We start from the raw sequence: 21656 nt of genomic DNA, 5'->3' as shown, positions 1-21656 counted from the left end.
AATATGCCCTAGAAGGAAAACCCTTAGGGTGAACCGACACAGTATATCAAGGCTGGACACAAAAGAAAGTGCCAGTACAGCTTCTGGAAGCTGTCCTACCAGCAGAGACTTTGGCTAAGCTTGTTTGTCTTATGTTTCTCTAAGACAAATGAAGCGATATCCTTAAAAAGCGCAGACAGTGAAATGGAGAAGAAATGTGACACCCAGTAGTACTTATTTTCTGGAGCGAACACCCATAACAATAGTTTCATTTTTGAAAGCATAAGCCATTATTCTCTTTACTACAACATAGGAAAACTTGTAACAGAGCTTTAATAATAATCTCCTATGTATTTCTTAATATTTTGTAAAACTTTGTCATAGTAAGCCCTCTCAAAGTTAAACAAAAACAAGAAGTCTATGGACCGGGGAATATTAATGAAGTCAAACAAATTGAGAATAGATGAAAAGTATCTTTAATGATGTCTCAAGGAAGAAAACTTGGGGGTGCCTGGGTGGCACAGTCAGTTATGTGGTGGACTCTGGATTTACGCTCAAGTCATGATCTCGCAGTTCGTGAGATCAGGCCCCACACCAGGCTCCACACTGACAGTGCATGGAGGCTGATTCTGCTTCTCTCTCTCCCTCACTCTCTCTCTCTGAACCTCCTCCACTCACACTTGCTCTCTCTCAAAATAAACTTTAAAAAGTTAAGAAAGAGAGAGAGAGAAAGAAAGAGAGAGAAGCAGAAAGAAAGAAAGAAAGAAGAGAAACAGAGAAAGAAAGAGAAACAGAGAAAGAGAGAGAGAAAGAAAAGAAACAGAAAGAAAGAAAGATAAAAGAAAAGAAAAAAGAAAAGAAAAGAAAAGAAAGAAAAAGAGGCAGAAAGAGAGAGAGAAAGAAAGAAAGAAAGAAAAGAAAAGAAAAGAAAAGAAAAGAAAAGAAAAGAAAGAAAGGAAAACTTGGAAGCATTTCATGTATAGAAACCCACTTTGGTAGACAATGATTACAGCTTTTTAGGTGTCACTTTCTACTAAACAATGTTTAATCTCCAGATAAATGTCCAGTTAGTCGACCCCAACTTTACGAAATCAGTCACAAGAGATCTATATTGTGCATGGGCCAATATACATTTTCCTTGTGAAAGTAACAATCCCCCAACTTCCCAAGTTTCAAAAGGGACATGATCCCCAAAAAGTCGCAGTGCTATTGTGGATGCTGTGTTCCTCACAGACACCCCACTCCAATGTCCACATATGCAATCAACAGTTCCAGGACCCAAAACCTGCAGTCTCTTTTCACTCTTCCAAATACTTGAGAGATTAAGACATAAAAGTATAACTTGTTCCTTTTAGTTTAGAATTTTAAAGGAAAAAAAAGTCTCACCTACTGCAAATTTTCAATGCTTTTATCCAAACGTAGCTCTCAAATTTCCATGGCACAACTACTGTGATTTTTTGGTCAGAGAAAAAGTGCAATATTGCAAAAGCTACAACACTAACTGAACCAGCGCGCTGTTCCCCAGGCACATCGGGCCTGCTGGCTGCTGACATCTGGATCTGGTTAACTCTCTCCTACGATCTGCAACATTGTCCTGGAGTTTTTCCAGAAATTCTCTACATTCTAAATCCTTCCCTTATATCCTACACACCCACTCCCCTTGTTCTAACGCTCATTAACCACAAAACCTCAAAGGGGAGATGTTTAAGTGGGATTAAAACTCAGAGAGGCAAAACCCCATATCGGAGGCGTACAGGTGAGTCACCATTGGCCTTGGCCTCAGTAGTGATGTTCAATGGTTCCTTATACATCCGGGCAGGTGAAAACAGGGGTAACACTGAACCAGTATTAACATCCCTTACACAGTGAGAAAGAGGCTCTTTACAAGGTACTCTACAGCTGTGCTTTTTCGTAGCTACGGAACACCAAGAAAAGCTTAGTTTTCGTCTTAAAAAGAGGGTTAAACAACCACTTTGTGCAGGATTCTCGCGGGGCATAAGGATAACTGCCACACAGATCGGGCAGTTGGCAAGTCGCAGGTGCTTCTGGTGTACACCAAAAAGCCTCCATGGGAGACACAAGCAGCCACGTGGAGGCTTCTCTTGTTATCTTATAGTATGATTTGCATAGAGAAAGGCATTTTAAATCATCTAGAACTCGCATGAATGTTGGGATTCTTCCTTTCCCAGTCTACTTTAGAGATAAAGAGCAATGCTGTCCTAATTCCTCATGATAATCTACGGTTAGTCTCAATAACGTGCATGAGTTAGAACAAACAGGGAAGATATTTTCCAAGTACCTTTTGAACTTCAAAAAACGCTTCTTTCCCTGGCATACCATTAATAGGTTGGTGGGGAGAAGACACTGCCATCATCATTGTATCTGATCACGTGTGCTAATTTTTTTTTAAGTTAAAAAAAATTAAGTAATCTCTACACACAACATGGGGCTCGAACTCACAACCCTGAGATCAAGAGTTGAGCCGCCCTTCTGACTGATCTGGCTAGACACCCCCTGTTTTCTAGTTTTTAAGCGAGGGGTTGCTCATGTGGTGATGAGGGTAAGATATCAAGAAAGGGGCGCCTGGGTGGCGCAGTCGGTTAAGCGTCCGACTTCAGCCCGGTCACGATCTCGCGGTCCGTGAGTTCGAGCCCCACGTCGGGCTCTGGGCTGATGGCCCAGAGCCTGGAGCCTGTTTCCGATTCTGTGTCTCCCTCTCTCTCTGCCCCTCCCCCGTTCATGCTCTGTCTCTCTCTGTCCCAAAAATAAATAAACGTTGAAAAAAAAATTAAAAAAAAAAAAAAAAGAAAGACAAAGTATGTAATGTGAATATGCAATCATTTTACAATTCAAGTTCTGCTGCCTTCATCTCACTCGTCTGTGTATGGGCAGTGGGGGAGAGTAACAGCCCTTAAGGGACAGCTTTTCCCTGCTTCCAGAAAAGGAAACTCATTCCTAAGCACAAAAATATTATCAGTCCAATCCCTTCCTGTTCATTGTGAAATTTAAATGCTCCGTGCATAACATACTACTGCCGAGGACTAGAACTCTCTTTCACATTATGTAGATGAGTAATCTGATATTTAATTAACACTTAAGGCCAGTTTTAAAAGCCTTCGTTGCTTCTCAAGATTCTGACCAACTGAAGACTAGTCACTATAAATCTTCCTTATCAGGTTAACTTTTAAAGGAAAAAAAAAAAAAAGATAGTTCAAACTCCCTGTTATTTCTACTTCATCCACCACAAAATGTTTATTCGCTGTTCGATTTTTGGAGGTAAGAATTTCTGTACACCTCCTGGCACGAAATTTTGCCACATCCTCCATACCAACATGATAATAGAATTTAAGCTCAGAAAGTAATCAATCCAATTGCTTGAAGCTGCCTTTAAAAATAGTGCTTCCAACTATTTCTGTTCATTTGTCTATCTATGGGGATTATCTGAACCAGTTTTTAGAAGCCCTACATGTACCCCAGGTTTGTTACCTATTAATTACTTCGAAAAAGAAACACCTTCCTTTCCCGTAAGAAACTCGCCAAGTGATAAACCAGATAGGGAATATACTAAAGATTGTGCTACACGCAAAAAGCACCCAAGAGAAAGTTCTAATCACAGAACCCCACCCCCCAGCTGTGACACCCTACAAACCACCCTCCCAGGCAGCCTCTCTCAGGGTTTGGGATTTCTAGGTTTCATTCACAGTAAAGTCACGAGCTAGAAAAAATTAAAAATTTTGTTTTCAATTTATTTCATTTTGCAAAATGCATATTTTGCATTTTGTCTATTCGATGATAGATCTTAGGTATCTCGTAAACCTTCATGCTATAGAAATGGTAGAAAGGCTTACAGTATTAACTTGAGGAAGGAATTCTGAGGAAATCTCCAAGTAAACAAGCTAATCTATAGGAAGTGAGAGCTATTTTTAGTTTTGCTACACTTTCACATTCATTTAAAATTCCACAGAAGAATCAGGCTTTGCAGAAGCAATTATATTGAGAAAAATGTAAAGTCTAGAAATTCTATACTTCCCTTTTAAGCAAATACGTAGATTTGGTGAGTGGTCTCAAATAGCAACGAGCTGATCTTAGAAATCTAAATTAGCAGATGGGAGTTTTCTTCCTGATGAGTGGCAAAGGGAGAGAGAAGGAGAAAACAGGCAGGTTCCAAAGGAGTCAGGCTACAGTACAATTGGATTAATGATCAAATAAATACAATTTAGAAAAGTTGTCAGTACCTTCTCCGAGTCTGAGATAGATATATATATATATAACTCATTTGCTAGGGGTAGGAATTAAGTATCAGAATTCATGCTCACAACTAGATTTCTAGAAAGGACGCTTTAAAAACATACATTCCTACTATTAGTGCCTAAATGCTGCTACCTGCTAGCCCATCAACCTTGTACTATGTGTTCATTAAAACCATCATTGAAACCACAGCTAACATCTTAGACCCGCCCCCACCCCATCAATCTCCAAGTGCACCTTCACTGAAAGTTTCTAATAATCAGGTCAAAAGGCCAAACAGCGTGATTATCTCAAAACCAGGAATTTACTTTTTTATGGCTACAAGAGATTAGGTTAGGCTTTCACACCGATTTTTCCAATTCGCCCCCATCTACCACGTCTCTCTCTTCAGCTGGTGCTGTTCTCCCGCCCCTGAAAAACTACACTGAGAGTCTCCCCTAAGTACCTACAGGAAGACTCCCGCCGAGGCGAAAGGAAAACGCCGGGTGTGTCGGGTTCTTGCTGAGCCAGAGAGCGAATGCTCTTCTGATTGGCATTCGTGTCCGTCTGCCGACCTTCCCATCGGTGTGTTCAGCCACGGACCTCGAAACTCTCCACCCAAACCCAGGTGAGAGGCGAAGGGCGCACGTATTCCACCTGCTACGGGCGCAGAACGCAACGGCCCGGCTCCCGCCTTACCTGTGATGGTGATGATGCCCAGCATAGTTACTAGCACACCCGCAGGTGAGAACAGCGGGTCCTGGCCGGCCTTTGGCGGCGGGCTGACGCGCCACGCGGTCTTGCCAACCCCGTGCGGCCTCGCTGCGATCAGCAAGGAGTAACCGCCAAGCCACCCTCAGAGGATCCGGGACAACGAAAGGTGCCTTCGGAGCTGCGGCAGAAAGGGGCCGAGGGTGCATCGCGCCCGCTAATTATAGGAGGCCCCACCCCCGGCCGCCCACCCAGCGGGGGGCTGGGACCCGGCCCCGCCCCCCCCCGCGCGCTGGGACTTGGCACAGCGCGGGCGTCACGTGCTTTATTTTAAAGGCGAGGAGCCCTCCCCCGCGCTGGTCTCCGTTAATGGTCAGCGAGGCTCTGCAAAGCGACCCGGGGAGGGTTTAGAAGTTGCTGGGATGCATAACCCAGAGTCAGCAACATTTTATCAGAACCGTTACTTCATTCCTGGCGCTGATTTACGACTTCTGTGTCTCAGCTTTTAGCCTTACTTAAAGCAAATAACCGCACAGATACTACGTTCTACGGCCAGTTTTTACAGCACGTCCTGTATCCTGGTTTGTGTGAAGGCTGATGAGGTGCAAAGCACTGTTTGCTTTTTAGCACCTAGAATATTTCATATTTTTACCATGTTTGACACACACAAGGTGCGCTGATCTGGGGATGGCCACTCATCTCGGTTGTTCCATTTCTTGGTCTTTGAGATGGGCGGTTACAAGGCAAACTCTGTGTCCCCAACACTGGATCGAGGAAACTTTTTTTTTTTTTTAACATTTTTATTTACTTTTGAGAGACAGAGTGTGAGCAGGGGAGGGGCAGAGAAAGAGGGAGACACAGAATCGGAAGCAGGCTCCAGGCTCCGAGCTGACAGCACAGAGCCCGACGGGGTGGGGGTGGGGGCGGGGGACTTGAACCCACCAACGGTGAGATCATGACCTGAGCTGAAGTTGGACGCTCAACCAACTGAGCCGCCCAGGCACGCCCCTCGAGGAAACTTTTAAAAAGCCCAAATACTTGAGCAATAGGTCTGTATTTTATTTTTATGATGTAAGTTAACTAAATTTTTAGATCAAACTATGCCATCTTCCAAAATGCAGACACTGTCCTATCTCTAATATACAAGCAACGCTGCATGGAAATCGGTCAGAACCTACATTAAAAATTCTGAAAATTTCAGGCAGCCCTGAATTCTTAACATTTTTTCCCCCTGAAACTTTAGAATGTTCTACATAAAAACACAAGAGAAGTGACAAACAAGTCTTACAATTCTGACCCTCTTTTCTATGCCAATTTTCTGTTAGGGTAGGTCTGTGTAGGCTCCCTGGCTGTGCCGCCTCCTTTTCCCCCTTGTACTATTTATCACCACATGCCTTGCCTGCCTGGCCCCCTTTACCACAGGCTCTTCCCCTGGGCAAACATAAGAACGGTTTACTATTGCTCTTCTCTTCAGACGGAGAAGCTCAGATCTTGTTCATCACTGGGTGGGGGGCAGAGAGAGGCCTGGGGCGGACCAGAGTGGGCAGAGTAAAGAGAAGGGTGGGGGAGAAGGGTCGAGAAAAAGCTGAGCAAGAGATGCTGGCTGGAACTTAGTTGCTTCTTCTGGCCACCAGGAGGCGCAACACACCAGGGTCAGGCCTAAACTGAGCAGCGTTAAGGCGGCAACGTCCCCAGCAATCAAGCCCTGTTAACCAAAATCAGTTTCAGCCTCTCCACTGACCCGGGCTTCTCTCTTCTATCCCAGCAAACACCCAGCCTGGCCGTTAAGGGCCCGTGGGAACAGATCCTTGTCCTAACGGCTGGGATCTGATTCCCAAAGCAAGCCACTTTCTAACCTTTCATCTTCTCTAGAAGACTCTTAACTCGGATTCACAAATAGCTTCAATTATATTGAGAGTCTGGTGTGTGTGAAATACTGCCGGTGGAACGGTCCGGTCCCTCTGTAGCGCACAGTTAAGGGGTCGGGTCACAGCAGCTCTGTATTTCTCCCCTCTCCCCGCCTACACCTGCAGCCCCAGCGCTGGGGAGTCCTGGCTGTAACAGATCATGGATAAAAGAGACTCTGGAGGCTGCACTGGTGGTCTGTTACATTAAATGACTGGTCTACAGCCTTCCTAAGCATGTGTATCAGTCCAAACAGTGTGTCCCCCGTCCCTCCCGCCCCCATGGAGCCCACACCACTTCTTCAACTCTCCCAGGAGCCCCAACTACCTCGGGGACCTATGGTCTCAGTAATACCTCACTACTCAGCACTAACTGTTGGGGACAGCACATGGCCATCATCTGCCACCTCTGAAATACACATGTCCCACTTATGGGTATGTCTTGTTGATTCTGACCTTGCTTAACTGTGCTACCAGCTCCTTTCCTTCCTGGAAGTCCAACTTCTAACAGAAGGACCGGCACCAGAAACTCCACGAGCTGGACTGGAGGAAACTTCACTAGTTACAAATTTAAGGCCCCGAACAACACTTGCAAAGATAAATGGAGGGGTGACTGGGGGGGGGGGGGGGGGCAGGGCTCAGTCCGTTGAGTGTGTCTGACTTCAGTTCAAGAAGTATCTCACAAGGGGCGCCTGGGTGGCGCAGTCGGTTAAGCGTCCGACTTCAGCCAGGTCATGATCTCGCAGTCCGTGAGTTCGAGCCCCGCGTCGGGCTCTGGGCTGATGGCTCAGAGCCTGGAGCCTGTTTCCGATTCTGTGTCTCCCTCTCTCTCTGCCCCTCCCCCGTTCATGCTCTGTCTCTCTCTGTCCCAAAAATAAATAAACGTTGAAAAAAAAAAAAAAAAGAAGTATCTCACAGTTCATGAGTTCAAGCCCCACATCAGGCTTGTTGCTGTCAGTGCAAAGCCCGCTTCAGATGCTCTGTTTACCACCCACCCCCCAGCTCTGCCCTTCCCCCTCTCAAAAATAAATAAAAATTAAAAAAAAAAAAAGATAAATGTACTGCTGTGTAATTTTGTTAAGCTTTTTCTTTTTAAGACACTGGTAAAGATACTAACACATCTTATCTGCTATTCTTATAGAAGTAGTTAAGACCACAAGGCAGGGGCGCCTGGGTGGCTCAATCGGTTAAGCGTCCGACTTCGATTCAGGTCACGATCTCGCAGTCCGTGAGTTCGAGCCCCGCGTCGGGCTCTGGGCTGATGGCTCAGAGCCTGGAGCCTGCTTCCGATTCTGTGTCTCCCTCTCTCTCTCTGCCCCTCCCCCGTTCATGCTCTGTCCCCCGTTCATGCTCTCTCTGTCTCAAAAATAAATAAACGTTAAAAAATAATAATAAAAAAAAAACACAAGGCAGAGAGCAGAGCAAGAAAGGTGGCAAGTTGTTGTTTCTCAGCAGATAGTTCTCCTTTGATCTCCCCCTTTAAGAGTAACCCAAGGACAGGGCGTGTGTGGCAGCTGCTGGCTAAGCCTCGGTGTGTCTGCATTTACAAAGAAAAGTCATCAATCAGGATGAAAGCAGAAGTAAAGATCAGAACTAGGGTCAGTATACAATGCAGCAAACTTTTTCTTTTGTTATCACTTCCATTCCCTGTTTTTATTAAAGCAAAATTATAGGGGAAGAGACCATCACCCAAAGCACAAATTATGTTCTGGAAGATACTTACCATATCACAAATAGGTAGAGGACAGAAAAGGTGTTTTCCCAAATCTGCATGGTTTGTTCAACAAATCTTTGCCACATTCTGGCTCTGTGTTAATTATGCTGTGCACCCAGGGATACAATTAGAGATTATCCTTGGCCCTGGGGAGGTCCTCTGGTGGCAGACACATCCGGAGGCCAAAGTGGGCACACTCTAATGTAGCTCACTTCAGAAACTATCCGAGCTAGCCTCTGACAGCACAGGATGTGTGAAGGGGTCAGCCCTCCCAGTCCTCCCAGGGGGGCGCAAAGGAAGACAGTCCACGCAGAGGGAGTGCCGTGAGCAAAGGCAAGAAGGACATGACAGTCGGTCAATGATGAGTTCCTTATAGCTTCAAGTTCAGAGTACATGGCGAGAACAATGCAAGGGAAGGGACAGAGATGGTAACTGAAATGAGAAGGAGAAGTACATATCTGGGGCTTTTGAATTTGAATGACCACTTAATAGCTTTGTAACAAATAACCCAATTAAAAAAAAAAAAACGGGCAAAAGGATCTACGTAGACATTTCTCTAAAGTACATACACAAATGTATACACAGTGAGCGCCTGAAAAGACACTCGACATCATCAGCCATTAGGAAAATGCCAAACAAAACCATGAGATCCAATCTGCACCCACTAGGCGGGCTATGATCAAAAAGATGGCCAATAACAAGGAGTGGAGAAATCAGAACCTTTCTACATTGCTAGCAGAAATGTAAAATGGTGTAGCTGCTTTGGAAAACAGTCTAGCAGTTGTTCACAATGTTAAACATAGATTTACCATTATGACCCAGCAGCTCTACTCCTAGATACATACCCAAGAGAAACAAACACCTACATCCACACAAAAACTTGCACAGGAATACTGATGACAGCATTATTCACAGTAGCCCAAACTAGAAGCAACCTAAATATCCATCAACTGATGCATGGAAAACTAAGTTAGGTATATCATACAATAGCATGTTATTCAGCAGTAAAAAAGGAATTAAGTATACATGCTATTACATGGATAAAGAATGAAAAAATTGCTAAGTGAAAGAAACTAGTCACCAAAGAGCACATACTGACATAAATTCACTTTTATTTACTTCATTTATTTTACTTGGGGGGGGGGGTGTTGCATGCAAGCTGGGGAGAGAGGCAGAGGGAGAATCGCAAGCAGGCTCCGTGCTCGGTGCAGAGCCCGACGTGGGGCTCGATCCCACAATCCTGGGGTCACGACCTGAGGCAAGATCAAGAGTCAGACGCTCAACAACCGACTGAGCCAACCTGGTGCCTCTAATTCCATTTATGTGAAATATCCAGAATAGGCAAACTGACAGAAAGTGGACTAATGGGTGCCTAGAACCAGAGGGGTGGGGAGAGGGGGACTGACTGCTAACAGGTTTGGGGGTTCTTTAGGAGAGGATGGAAATGTTCTGAAATTCATGGTGGTGCTGGTGGTACAATCTGCCTCGGTCTGGGGGGCAGTGGGGGAGGGAGGGCAGGCCCAGCAGACAAACAGCCAGTAGAAGGACACCATAATGACACCTCTCTTTCCTGAGAGGGAGGGGACAGGGGCGCATACACCAGAACAAGCACCAATACCACCTTCCTTCACGGCCTCCAAGAGGGCTTGAGTATTAAACCCAAATATGAAACGCAGGGAAATGGGGAGATAGACACCAAACCCAGGTCTCCCCACCCCCTTTCACTGCCTTTCCAAGATGGCCGTAACCTGGAGGAGAATCAACCAACAACCCGTAAGTCGCTTCTTTTTTCCTATGGCTGGAAGAGAGCAGGTGAAATCAAAGGGAGCGTTGTTCACCACTGGGACGCTAAAAGGCTTCAAGGTAATCTAAGGATGAGCTCAAAATTGCAGAAAGAGAGGAACGCAGACACTGTCTCAATGACATTAGCAAGTCACATGCAGGATGGGTAGGTTCTCCTGGGCTCTGTCCCCATGCTACATACCCAGACAAATACCAGCTAATTGAATCTTATGGTCCAGCTGAGTTGGACATGTTTATATAGAGACATGGCTATTCTGACTCAAAGTCCTCAACAAATAATCTGAAGAGTTCCTCAAGGGGAATGTTGTAGACACCAAATGAGAGATACAGATTTATGTTTGAGAATGTTTACTGCTTGGGATGTACAATATGTAAAGAGCCGATGTTTCCCCAGGGCCAAGGAAAATGGTGTATCTCATCCCTTCGGTGGAATATTTGGCAAAAACAACATATGTGCAGTAGTTGATGACAAGGAAAATGGCTACATCAATATAGAAGTTCACACCTTTATTCAGGATAAAAGCAGGTATAAACTATATATTGAATATAATCTCAATGTTGCTTTTTATTACGTATGTATTTTTGAGAGAAAGAGCACGGACGTGAGCGGGAGCAAGGCAGAGGGGGAGGGGGAGAGAAGACTCCTAAGCCCACTTGGGGCTCAATCTCCTGACCCTGAGATCATGACCTGAGCAGAAATTGAGAGTCAGATGCTTAACAGAGAGAGCCATTCAGATGCCCCTCAATTTTGCTTTTTAAAATTCGTATGTACCAAAAAGAATTAAAAGAAAGAGAAGAAATAAGATAAAATAAAATGCATATGTACCTGAGGCTGAGGAAGAAAACCCAGGAAGAAAAACAACAAAAGCCAACCACAGTGGAATTATGGGCAATCTCTATCTCAGTATTTTCCTACATTTTACAAATCTTCCACAGCTTTGTTGCTTTTATGGTCAGAATGCGAGCATATTAGATGCCTGGCTCTGGGTTGGATAGGGTGGTCCAGCACTCCCAGACCTTGAATCTAGGAGTACTTCTGATATTCTATAAAAAAAAGCACAGTGGTCCAAATGATCCTGATCTTCAACTCTCCAACCACTGGAACATATAAATTAGCGAGCTAAAAGCACATTAAATTTTCAGTGTGATCTTTTAAAAATTATGAAGTAAGAAAAACGTGCCTTACTACCAGATCTGGTCGGATACATGAACAGGAATCAATTATTTCCTGAATGCCTTGTGTTCAAATCTTCGATTCATCTTAAGCCTGAATATCTCTGTCTTTGGTATTGCCCAAAAGTAGAGTCTGAAAAGCTAGCTTCTAGTTCTGCTTCTGCTAGCTATATGGCTAGGGGCAAAGTATTTAAGTCTCTGGGCTTCAACTGATTGGGGGAATAAATATGTCACCCAAAGTAATGTTATTCTGAGGTTAACACCAGCACTATTGAGTATATTTTAGAAGCAGAATAAATGTTAGCTATTAACATTTATTAATATTTATCACTGTAAACCATGCATCTCTCAACAGGGGTGATATTGCTTTCAATGGAAAGAAAACTGGTTCATGAGGAGGAGGCTATGTGTATATGAGGCATAGATAGATAGATAGATAGATAGATAGATAGATAGATAGATAGTTAGATAACCTAAACTGATACACAATTCATCTATGCTATTCAAATTTTAGGGGGTGCACTAGGAAAATATCTAAAAACATTCTTTTCTGGGGTGATAATGAAAAGAAGGTTGAGAAATAGTCTTTAATACAGATAAGCCGCATTTTAAAGAATTCTTTGAAAAATATTTCTGGAAAGGCAAGAGTGCTACTTTTTCATCAGTTTTTCAGAAATGCATGGTATTAAGAGAAGTATCACCTTGTGCTAGAAGTAATCATTCTGAGCACCTTTTCCTCTCGCTTTTCCAGAGAGGATCTTAATTTGCCTGGAGTCTTAACCAAAGGAATCAAGGGGTTGGGGGGGGGGGAGGGGCGGGGTGGCCACCGGGGACAAGCTGAAGGTAGACTCGGAACAATAATAGTTATTTACCCCCCCACCCCCAGAGCCCACTAGCATTCGGCATCTGTCCTCCTGAACCACGGTGTGAATCCCCAAGCAAGCAACATATACAACTTCCAATTTTCTAATAGCCGCATCAAAATGAATCTGAAAAAATGAGGTTAACCTAGTATCAACATAATATTACGGCAACCTGTACTCAATATGAAAAATCACTAATGAGGTAGTTTACATTCCTTTTTTTTTTTTTTGTACTAAGTCTTTGAAACCCAGTATGTATTTCACTCACAAAGCACAACTCAAATAGGATTAGCAAAATGTTCAAGTGCTATGTGGCTGCAGCACAGCTCTGAAACTACAAAATACTGAATGTTCCCCTCTTTCTGCGACTTTTCCAATGACAATCCTATCCTGCTTTAATCTCCTAGCTTTCTGGACAGAAATTACAAGACACCCAATCACAGAACTGCCCTCACTACTTCAGGGTCCAGTTTAGAGTTGACCCTTTCCACTCTCCTAGAATTATCTAGCATTAGCCCAGATCCTATAACAAGGCCCTTCCACTTCCCCATTACAAAGACTTCCATGCAGGAATCCTCCCTTGGTTTAGCACTTAAATAAATCTAACTTGGTTGGACTACAGATGAGTTCCTGGTGGCCTCAATGTGGCAAGGAATTAAATTCCCATTGATGGATTTAGTTGGTACACCTGTCTTTTTCATCATCTCTTAATCTGTTAATATATTTGAGTTAATGTTGCAATCTATTACTTTTCCCACCAACTTTCATTATAATCATACACAATGAAAAAGTGCTTTCAATGATTTGTTTTCATCTAAAAGGTCAACTTACTAGTATATTTAGACCGGCTTCAAAAATAAATGCAAAGCAAAAATTGACATTTGCAGGAGAAATATATTTAATCGTGTAGTCACATGAATTACAATTTAGTTGCAAAGATGACTTTTTTTTACAAATCTAGAGTGTGATAGTTAAAAGCATGTGCTTTTTTTTTTTTTAAGTCAGTGTAAAATTTACCGCTCAGATAAAGAGTAAATTCTGGATGACAGCAGGTTTAACTTCCACTCCCTCCAAGAAACATACTCCTGGATCACCAAGATTTAATGCATAAACTTCAAGGTCAGGAAAAGACAGAAAACGTAAGACATTTGACATGGTAACTGGTTTGACCCCCTCAATATACCTGCGTCCTGGGGGCGCCTGGGTGGCGCAGTCGGTTAAGCGTCCGACTTCAGCCAGGTCACGATCTTGTGGTCCGCGAGTTCGAGCCCCGCGTCGGGCTCTGGGCTGATGGCTCGGAGCCTGGAGCCTGTTTCCGATTCTGTGTCTCCCTCTCTCTCTGCCCCTCCCCTGTTCATGCTCTGTCTCTCTCTGTCCCAAAAATAAATAAATGTTGAAAAAAAAAAAAAAATTAAAAAAAAAAAAAATATATACCTGCGTCCTGAACTATCAGTGGAAAAAGTAATTCAACTTATGCTATAGAAATCGCCTTTAAAAGCCTCAGACTGGGGTGCCTGGGTGGCTCAGTTGGTTGAGCGTCCGGCTTCGGCTCAGGAGCCAGGGGGCGAGGGAAATGGGAAGTTGTGGGGGGTTAAAACAATTTTTTTTTTAACATTTATTTAGTTTTGAGAGGGTAGGAGGGGCAGAGAGCGAGGGAGACAGAGAATTCAAAGCAGGCTCTGCTGAGAGCCCGATCCTGACCTCAGCCGAAGTCTGTGGATCAACCGACTGAGCCACTCAGGCACCCCAGAAGTTGTTTTCAATGTACAGAAGTTCAGTTTTGCAAGATGAAACGGTTTTGGAGATGGATAGTGGTGATGGCCGTACACGGGAATGTACTGAATGCCACCGATCTGGGTGCTTAAAAGTGGTTAGGTTGGCAAATTTTGTTATGTGTGTCATTTTTTATTTAAAACAAAAAGACCCTAGGTCTCCCCTCCCACATTCTGCATAGCCAGACGCTCTTCACTTATCTACCCCAGAGGTGACTGGAGTGCACCTGAGTCTGGGAGGTGGGGAACAGACGCTCAAAGGCACACCAAAGCCCACTGTCCTGAAAAGCAAGTGGAGTTTATGCACACCGATCCCAGACTCTCCCCTACTGGGCTCCAAAGAGGAGACTGAACACTCCAGAAAACAAGAGTCTTCTTGGGGCAATTTGACCAGCCCAAGAAAAGAGATGTTAAGATCAACCAGATCACCTTTCCGGGATGGCCACGTTGTCCCAGTAACACAAGTCCTAAACAATTTTTAAATATGACAAAACAGCCCCTGAATCAGACATGTAACAAAAACACCTATTATAAAAGACCAAAAAAAAAAAAAAAAAAAAAGCAATTTGGAAGAGACTGAGGCTATGCAGAGAAATAAACTTTCAAAGAAATCCTCAGAGAGATATTGCAGCCAAGAAAAAACAGGATACTTCAAAAATGAATTGTTTAGGAAAAAAATCAGTTCTTAGAAATTAAAAACAAAAATAACAAAGTTAAATCTAGTCTTAAGACATTTTCCCAGAAAACAGAGCCAAATACAAAGAGATAAATAATAGGAAAAAAAGGTTTTGATTAGGACCATTCTAGAAGGTCTAAAATCTGAATAAGAGTAATTCCAAAAAGACAACAAAGAAATAGAGAGGAATGGATGAAATAATTTCCCAGAAGCGAAGGGCATGGGTTTCTTGACTGAAAGAACTCCTAAGAACTCAGCTTGTTGGATAAATGGATTCACATGGAGATCCATTGTTGCAAGATTTCCAGAAGACTTTAAGAAACCATGAGCCATCCGAGGGATTAAGAACCAGATTCCAACAGTGATACACGTATCAAGACAACACTGACAGAATCCTAGTATGTTCGAGTGCATGAATGGAAATTAACACGACTGGGTGGATGTTTAAGGCCCACACTGGACACACATGAGAAAAATGCTTCTCTGTTGTAAAAAGTTCATTCCCTGAGCTTAGACAGTGAGGCCACTAGCTGGTGGCTCTGCAGGAAGCTACCAATGTACAAACTAAAGCATCTTTCATTCATTTGTAACAGGCAATGATTTGGAACTAAGTGGAGGTCATCTTACGGTCACCTTCAGCTACTGCATCAAGTCATGCAAGGCTGTATGCTTATGATCACGATGAGTGAATGCCAAAGAGTGACTTTAATTCCAACATTAGAAATACATCAAAGTATACTGACATTTTCTTCCCTCTATTTGGCTTTAGTTTGTTTAGCAACATCCTTGGTAAGGAGCCTCCTTCATTTGCTTCTCCATCAATGTACTTGTCTCCATTCCAACCAATTCTTTCCAGACATCATACTTGGTATAAAGCAAACCAAGTTCTCACGTTTTCAAGAGGCTGAGGGGCGCCTGGGTGGCTCAGTCGGTGGAGCGTCCGACTTCAGCTCACGTCATGATCTCACGGTCTGTGAGTTCGAGCCCCGCGTCGGGCTCTGTGAGGACAGCCCGGAGCCTGGAGCCTGCTTCGGATTCTGTGTCTCCCTCTCTCTCTGCCCCTCCCCTGCTCATGCTCTGTCTCTCTGTCTCAAAAATAAATAAAAACATTTAAAAAATAAAGAAAGAAAGAAGCTGAGAAATAAACTCTTCTTAAAAAGCAGGAATATTTATTTTTTTTAATTTTTTTTTTAATTTTTTTTTCAACGTTTATTTATTTTTGGAACAGAGAGAGACAGAGCATGAACGGGGGAGGGGCAGAGAGAAAGGGAGACACAGAATCGGAAGCAGGCTCCAGGCTCTGAGCCATCAGCCCAGAGCCTGACGTGGGGCTCGAACTCACGGACCACGAGATCGTGACCTGAGCCGAAGTCGGCACTTAACCGACTGAGCCACCCAGGCGCCCCAAAAAGCAGGAATATTTAAATTGAAACCCAGTTGTGCTTGGCAAGTTTCCATCAAGCACATGCATACTCGAAATACATAATAAGCACTGGCATTTTTCTTTAAACGTGAGACGGCTTATTTTCTCTGGAAATGTTTTGCCTAGAGAAGAAAAGATTAAAGGAAAGACAGGATAAATGTTTTCAAATACTTAGAGGGCTACCATGTGGAAAAAGGAGGTGAGTTCGTTCTATGTAGTTCCAGGAGGCAGTCCTGGGAACAGAGCAGAGCAGGTTTAAGCAGAAGAGCCGCCTGTATGGGGGCAGAAGCCTGGTCTAGACCACCTCCAAGCTCCCTTTCACTAAGGCCACTAAACCAGATTTTGCAGATCATGCAGGCAGGTGTTCGGGGCTGAACTGTGCCCTCTGCACAGTTAAAGCCTGAAACCCCCAGCATAGCAGAATGCGCCCGTGTTTAGGGAGGTGATTAATTTAGAGAGAGATCCCTGTCATGGGCCAAATCCAACCTGACGGCATCCTTATAAAAAGCATGAGACACACCGAAGCCAGGGTTGTGCATACATAGGGGAAAGACTGAACACAGCCACAAGGAGAGCCAAGGGGAGGCCTCGGGGAAACTGAACCTGTGGACACCTTGAACTTGGGACTTCACAGCCTCGAGAGTTGTGAGAAAATAAATTTCTGTTTAAGCCACCTGTTCTGTACTATTTTGTTGGGGCGGCCCTGGGAAACTGATACAGCCTGATACAAGGGTAACCGCCCTGTGTTTGTCTGTCTCTAAACGCTAGTGTCCATGTTAAGACAGGTGAAAGCAACCAGTTCATTCGATTAACTAAACCTCCTATATGTTGCTCTTCACCAAAAAGAACTGCATACATTGTTACTATCACACTATACTGACACTTCAAGGGCAGAAGCAGTTGGTAAACATACAAAGTATGGTATTCAGGAATAAGACTCACTCGACAGAATTTAAACCCAGAGACTGTATCTTCTGGAAGTTACCAAAGCATCCTCCTTTATATAACATAGGGACCTGGTGCTCGAGAATATACCATTGCTGGAACCATCCATCTGGGGGTTGCTATGTTAGGTGAAAATGGGATTGTTTTAGTTTTTTGAAGTTTATTTATCATCTCTCTATCCAACATGAAGCTTGAACTCACGGGCCCCCAAATCAAGAGTCCTTCTTCCTCCATGCTCCTCCCTAAATTGGAACCGTTTTAAAAATGAGTCAGTCTTTGAGAAAGCATCTAAAAGACGGTCGTTCAATAAATGAAAGGGCTAAAATAATGTATTGTTTCCAAATGGGCTTAGTCACAATTAAAGAACCATTAACCTTAGGCCACTTCAGTCCCTCCAAGGGAAAGGATCTGAATCTTGGCAACTAACGCAGACCAGCCTATAGACCGTCTCCCCTATGTGTTTCCTCAAGTGGACCACAACGATGACCCTGCTTAGTGGACTTGACCAGCCTCAAACCTACAGCTATTTATAGGTAAGTCTTAAGGTTACTGCAACTTAAGGTTGAATGCCCGTCTTCAGGACAAGCAGACATGGAATTTATCACTGTCACCCAGTGGGGACATAACCAATCCTATTATATAATTTCAATCGTCCATACAGGGGGAAAGACATCACCGTGTGGCCACATTTGTGAAGCTATGTATCTTTGTTTTGTACCTAAATGATTATCTGTTGAGACATCTTGATTTTCCCCTCTTGAGCTTGTTCATTACATTAAAATTTCAAATACAGAAGTAGACTTTTTTTTTAAGATTTTTTTTTTTTTTTACTTTTAAGTAATCCCTACAGGCAATGTGGGGCTCAAACCTAAAACCCCGAGATCAAGAGTGATATATTCCACCGACTGACCCAGCCATGTGCCCCAAATCTAGAAGATGCCTTTTGGGTTTGGACAAAAAGGGGGCGCCAGGGTGGCTGAGTCAGTTAAGCGCCTGACTTCAGCTCAGGTCATGAGCTCTGGGTCCTTGGGTTCGAGCCCCGCATCGGGGCATCGGGCTCTGTGCTGACAGCTCAGAGCCTGGTGCCTGCTTTGGATTCTGTGTCTCCCTTTCCCTCTGCCCCTCCCCCTGCTTACGCGCACACATGTACCCACTCTCTCTCACTCTCTCTCTCTCTCAAAAATAAACATTATAAAAAATTTTAAAAGAAGATTAGAGGAAAAAGAAAGTGTTTTCACAAAAGGGCATAATGGAATTACCAGGTAGATTCCCACCTGCCCAAGGTCACTTGGGTGTCTTCAGCGGCTAACCCATCATTTGGTTTTCAGTGTTTATATTACTGGTTAATTCTGACGTTACTCGGTCCTAGAATTTCAGAGTTGGCTGAGGATGCTGATTTTACATAGGAAAACTGATGATCAGTGAGATAAGGGGATACATTCAACTCGAGGTGACACACACAAAAAAACAGTGACTGAAACAGTGTCCCCATGTTTCTGTTGCCTAGAATAAACCGAACATAAAAAGGACCAGAAGTCCTTCCTACTCTTTTCCTCATAGTCCATACCCTGACCACCATTTTTCACGTTAGAAGGAATAATAAAGGTTCATTGCACTGTCAGACTTGAATATAGTTCGAGGAAGAAATTCTTCCCTATAAGGGTTAGCTGTTAGTTAGCTGTTAATTACTAGGAAAAAAAAAAAAAAAAAACCTGGGGCACCTGGGGGCTCAGTCAGTTAAGCTTCCGACTCTTGATTTAGGCTCAGGTCATGATCTCTCATGGTTTGTGAGATCAAGCCCCACGTTGGGCTCTCTGCCAGCACCCTGGAGACTGCTTGGGATTCTCTGTCTTGCCCCCTCTCTCTTCCCCTCCCTCGCTCACGTGTGCACACGTGCATGTGTGCACTCTCTCTCTCAAAATAAATAAATAAACATAAAGCAAAAAAAAACCCTGTGTTTCTTTAAAGATGAAAGCAGTAGTTATCTGTCAATGGCATAATTTCAGAGAGGCACTCTAAAAACATCCCTGTAAAAAACATGAATAAAAACCGGTTCCCAGAAACTGCAAACTACAGTACTCTCTTGCTGACGTTCAAGTCTTATTTTATGAGTGTTCCCTCTAGTTTTCAAAACATTACAAAACAGGATACAGCTTGAGAAAATGTCAGGCAATAACACTGTATTCGAACCAAAGCAGGGGAGGGAGGGATGCTCCTCTTTGTCTACTGAGCACTCACGAGGGATAGCATTCCTGAGTCCTCATTTCATCACGATCAACCCCTGGATAATCTAGAGTAAGCACCTGTAAGAACACGGCATGGTGTGCTGGGAAGGATCCAACTTTGTTAGTGCTGATGCACCAAAGGAAAGGAGCTCTGGGGTAAATCCATTAAGTTGCACAAAGGTGAAAAACTAATAGGTCCTCCTCTCTCATGAGTAAATGTTAACTCATTAGTTAATGTCAACTTAAACCTGCCTTCATGTGTTCAAGTATTTGTTGAGCACTTACTATGTATCAGACACTGTTTAAATATTTATTTATTTTTGGAAGAGCGCAAGGTGGGAAGGGCGGGGGGGTGGGGGGGGGGGAACAGAGGATCTGAAGCAGGCTCTGCACTGACAGGCTGGCAGCAGATGTGGGACCGTGAGATCATGACCTGTGGGACCGTGAGATCATGACCTGAGCCGAAGTCGGATGCTCAACCATCTGAGCCACCCAGGTGCTCCCAGACAGCTCAGACTTGGGGGATTCAGCACTGAACCATATGGACTAGACCTCCCCCCGCCCCCCAAGAAATCTCTGCCCGTGGTTCCTGTATATTAGCAGAAGTGGAGGCAAGAGACAGGCATAGTCAACGTGACACGTTGACAACCCAATGTGGGAAAAATAAAGGAGGAATGGAGGGTAGTAATTTGGGCAACAGGCATGACTTCGTGAGAATACTAACAAGGTCCCAATTATGTCATAAATTGAAATAGAAAAGGGATGGAATCCTGTTTCTTCACAGTTAAGAATGGTGGGCATGGGGGGGGGGGGTCATCCTCTAACAGAAACTTGGAAAGGATCTTAGGTACTCACTGTCCAGATAAAGTTGTTAAGTGATCAAAAAGCAAAGAACTACCGGTAATTCCAGAATGGACTTTCTGTAAGGTAACAAGGTCCTCGGGGAAGGTTGTGATCACTTGGCAGTCAGCAACATTTTGGCTTTTCCGAATCCCAAAGCCACTAAACACCAGAATCTGGCAGGTTTCAAACAGCAAACTTAATAAAAGCTAAGACAGTGACATTAAGCACCATTAGGAAAACGAAATTGTCCGTAAGGTTGCAAATTAAGCTTCTAGATAACTTGAGCGATGGATACCCCGTTTTTGTTACGGTATCGGGGAGACGATATCCAGATGCTGTAGCAAAGTGGAATCCTGCAGAATGTAAGAAACACATTCTCTAAAAGACTTCTGTTTTAAGTGACATTTGGGGTTTTCCTGTTTTTACATTTTTCTTGGCGTTTCCCAGGATTGCCTCTGGATCCCACCAATGACCCTCCTTACCGTTCTGATCAGCTTAACAAAGCTGGCTGCTACTCGGAATGCTGCTGGCTCCAGAGTGGCAAATGTCAGGAGCAGAGCCCCGACTACCGCTCCATTGTCGCTGGTGTAAACATCCTCATTCGGGGCACGTGACCAGTATAAACGCACACGTGAACAAAAATTTAAAAGCAAAAAAAGATTTGTTTATTCACAAAAACAAATGTGACCTGTGGAGACGGAAAAATCATGGCATTCACGTGCTTTATAATGTTTGCTGTGTCTGCTTTGCAGAAAGGCAAATCTCAAAGAGGAAACAGAAATGACTGCCTTATAAATGATAAGTCCAAATGCTTGAAGATCTGAGACCATCAATTGATAATATGCACACGGCAATGAGTGGGGTAGGTACTTTATTTCATAAAAATATATCATCTAAATAAGGAAGGTCTTAAGTTTTTTGATTTTGTAATATTGAATTTTCCCATCTGGAAAAAAAAAATAATCTGTGCAACAGATACTAAGGCTACAATTTTTTTTTTTTTTTGAGTCGGAAAGTTTTAATTTGCAAAAGTTTTAAATCTAAAATTAGACCTGGACCAATCTGTAATGTTTTAAAAATCATTCTTGCTGAGGCATTTAATTCATACAAAATCCATAAGCCACAGACTATAAAAAAATGACAGTTTGGGACAGAGAGGGCTCTTTATTTTATTTTATTTAAAAAAAATTTTTTGTTAACGTTTATTTATTTTTGAGACAGAGACAGAGCATGAACGGAGGAGGGTCAGAGACAGGGAGACACAGAATCTGAAACAGGATCCAGGCTCTGAGCTGTGAGCACAGAGCCCGACTCGGGGCTCGGACTCACAGACCGAAAGATCATGACCTGAGCCGAAGTCGGACGCTTAACCAACTGAGCCACCCAGGCGTCCTGAGA

The 21656-nt window shown here is 43.6% G+C and overlaps 1 protein-coding gene across 2 annotated transcripts in view; it reads right to left on the bottom strand.

Annotated features, from left to right (window-relative positions):
* Nucleotides 1–21656, bottom strand: part of AKAP12 (A-kinase anchoring protein 12) — a 102960-nt gene that overhangs the window by 20266 nt on the left and 61038 nt on the right. Inside the window, exon 1 of one of the 2 annotated variants that reach the window (XM_043592614.1) lies at nt 4906–5247. The exons of the other annotated variant lie outside the window; for it this stretch is intronic. Coding sequence (XP_043448549.1) covers nt 4906–4930 — 25 coding nt within the window. The 5' untranslated portion in view covers nt 4931–5247. Of the gene's footprint in view, nt 1–4905; nt 5248–21656 lie in introns of those variants that run through there. 2 annotated transcript variants of the gene reach the window in all.

The sequence above is a fragment of the Prionailurus bengalensis genome, chromosome B2 (genome assembly GCF_016509475.1).
Source record: "Prionailurus bengalensis isolate Pbe53 chromosome B2, Fcat_Pben_1.1_paternal_pri, whole genome shotgun sequence".
Classification (NCBI taxonomy): domain Eukaryota; kingdom Metazoa; phylum Chordata; class Mammalia; order Carnivora; family Felidae; genus Prionailurus; species Prionailurus bengalensis.
Note: the sequence above shows the minus strand (reverse complement) of the source record. Positions and strands in the feature narration are given on the sequence as shown.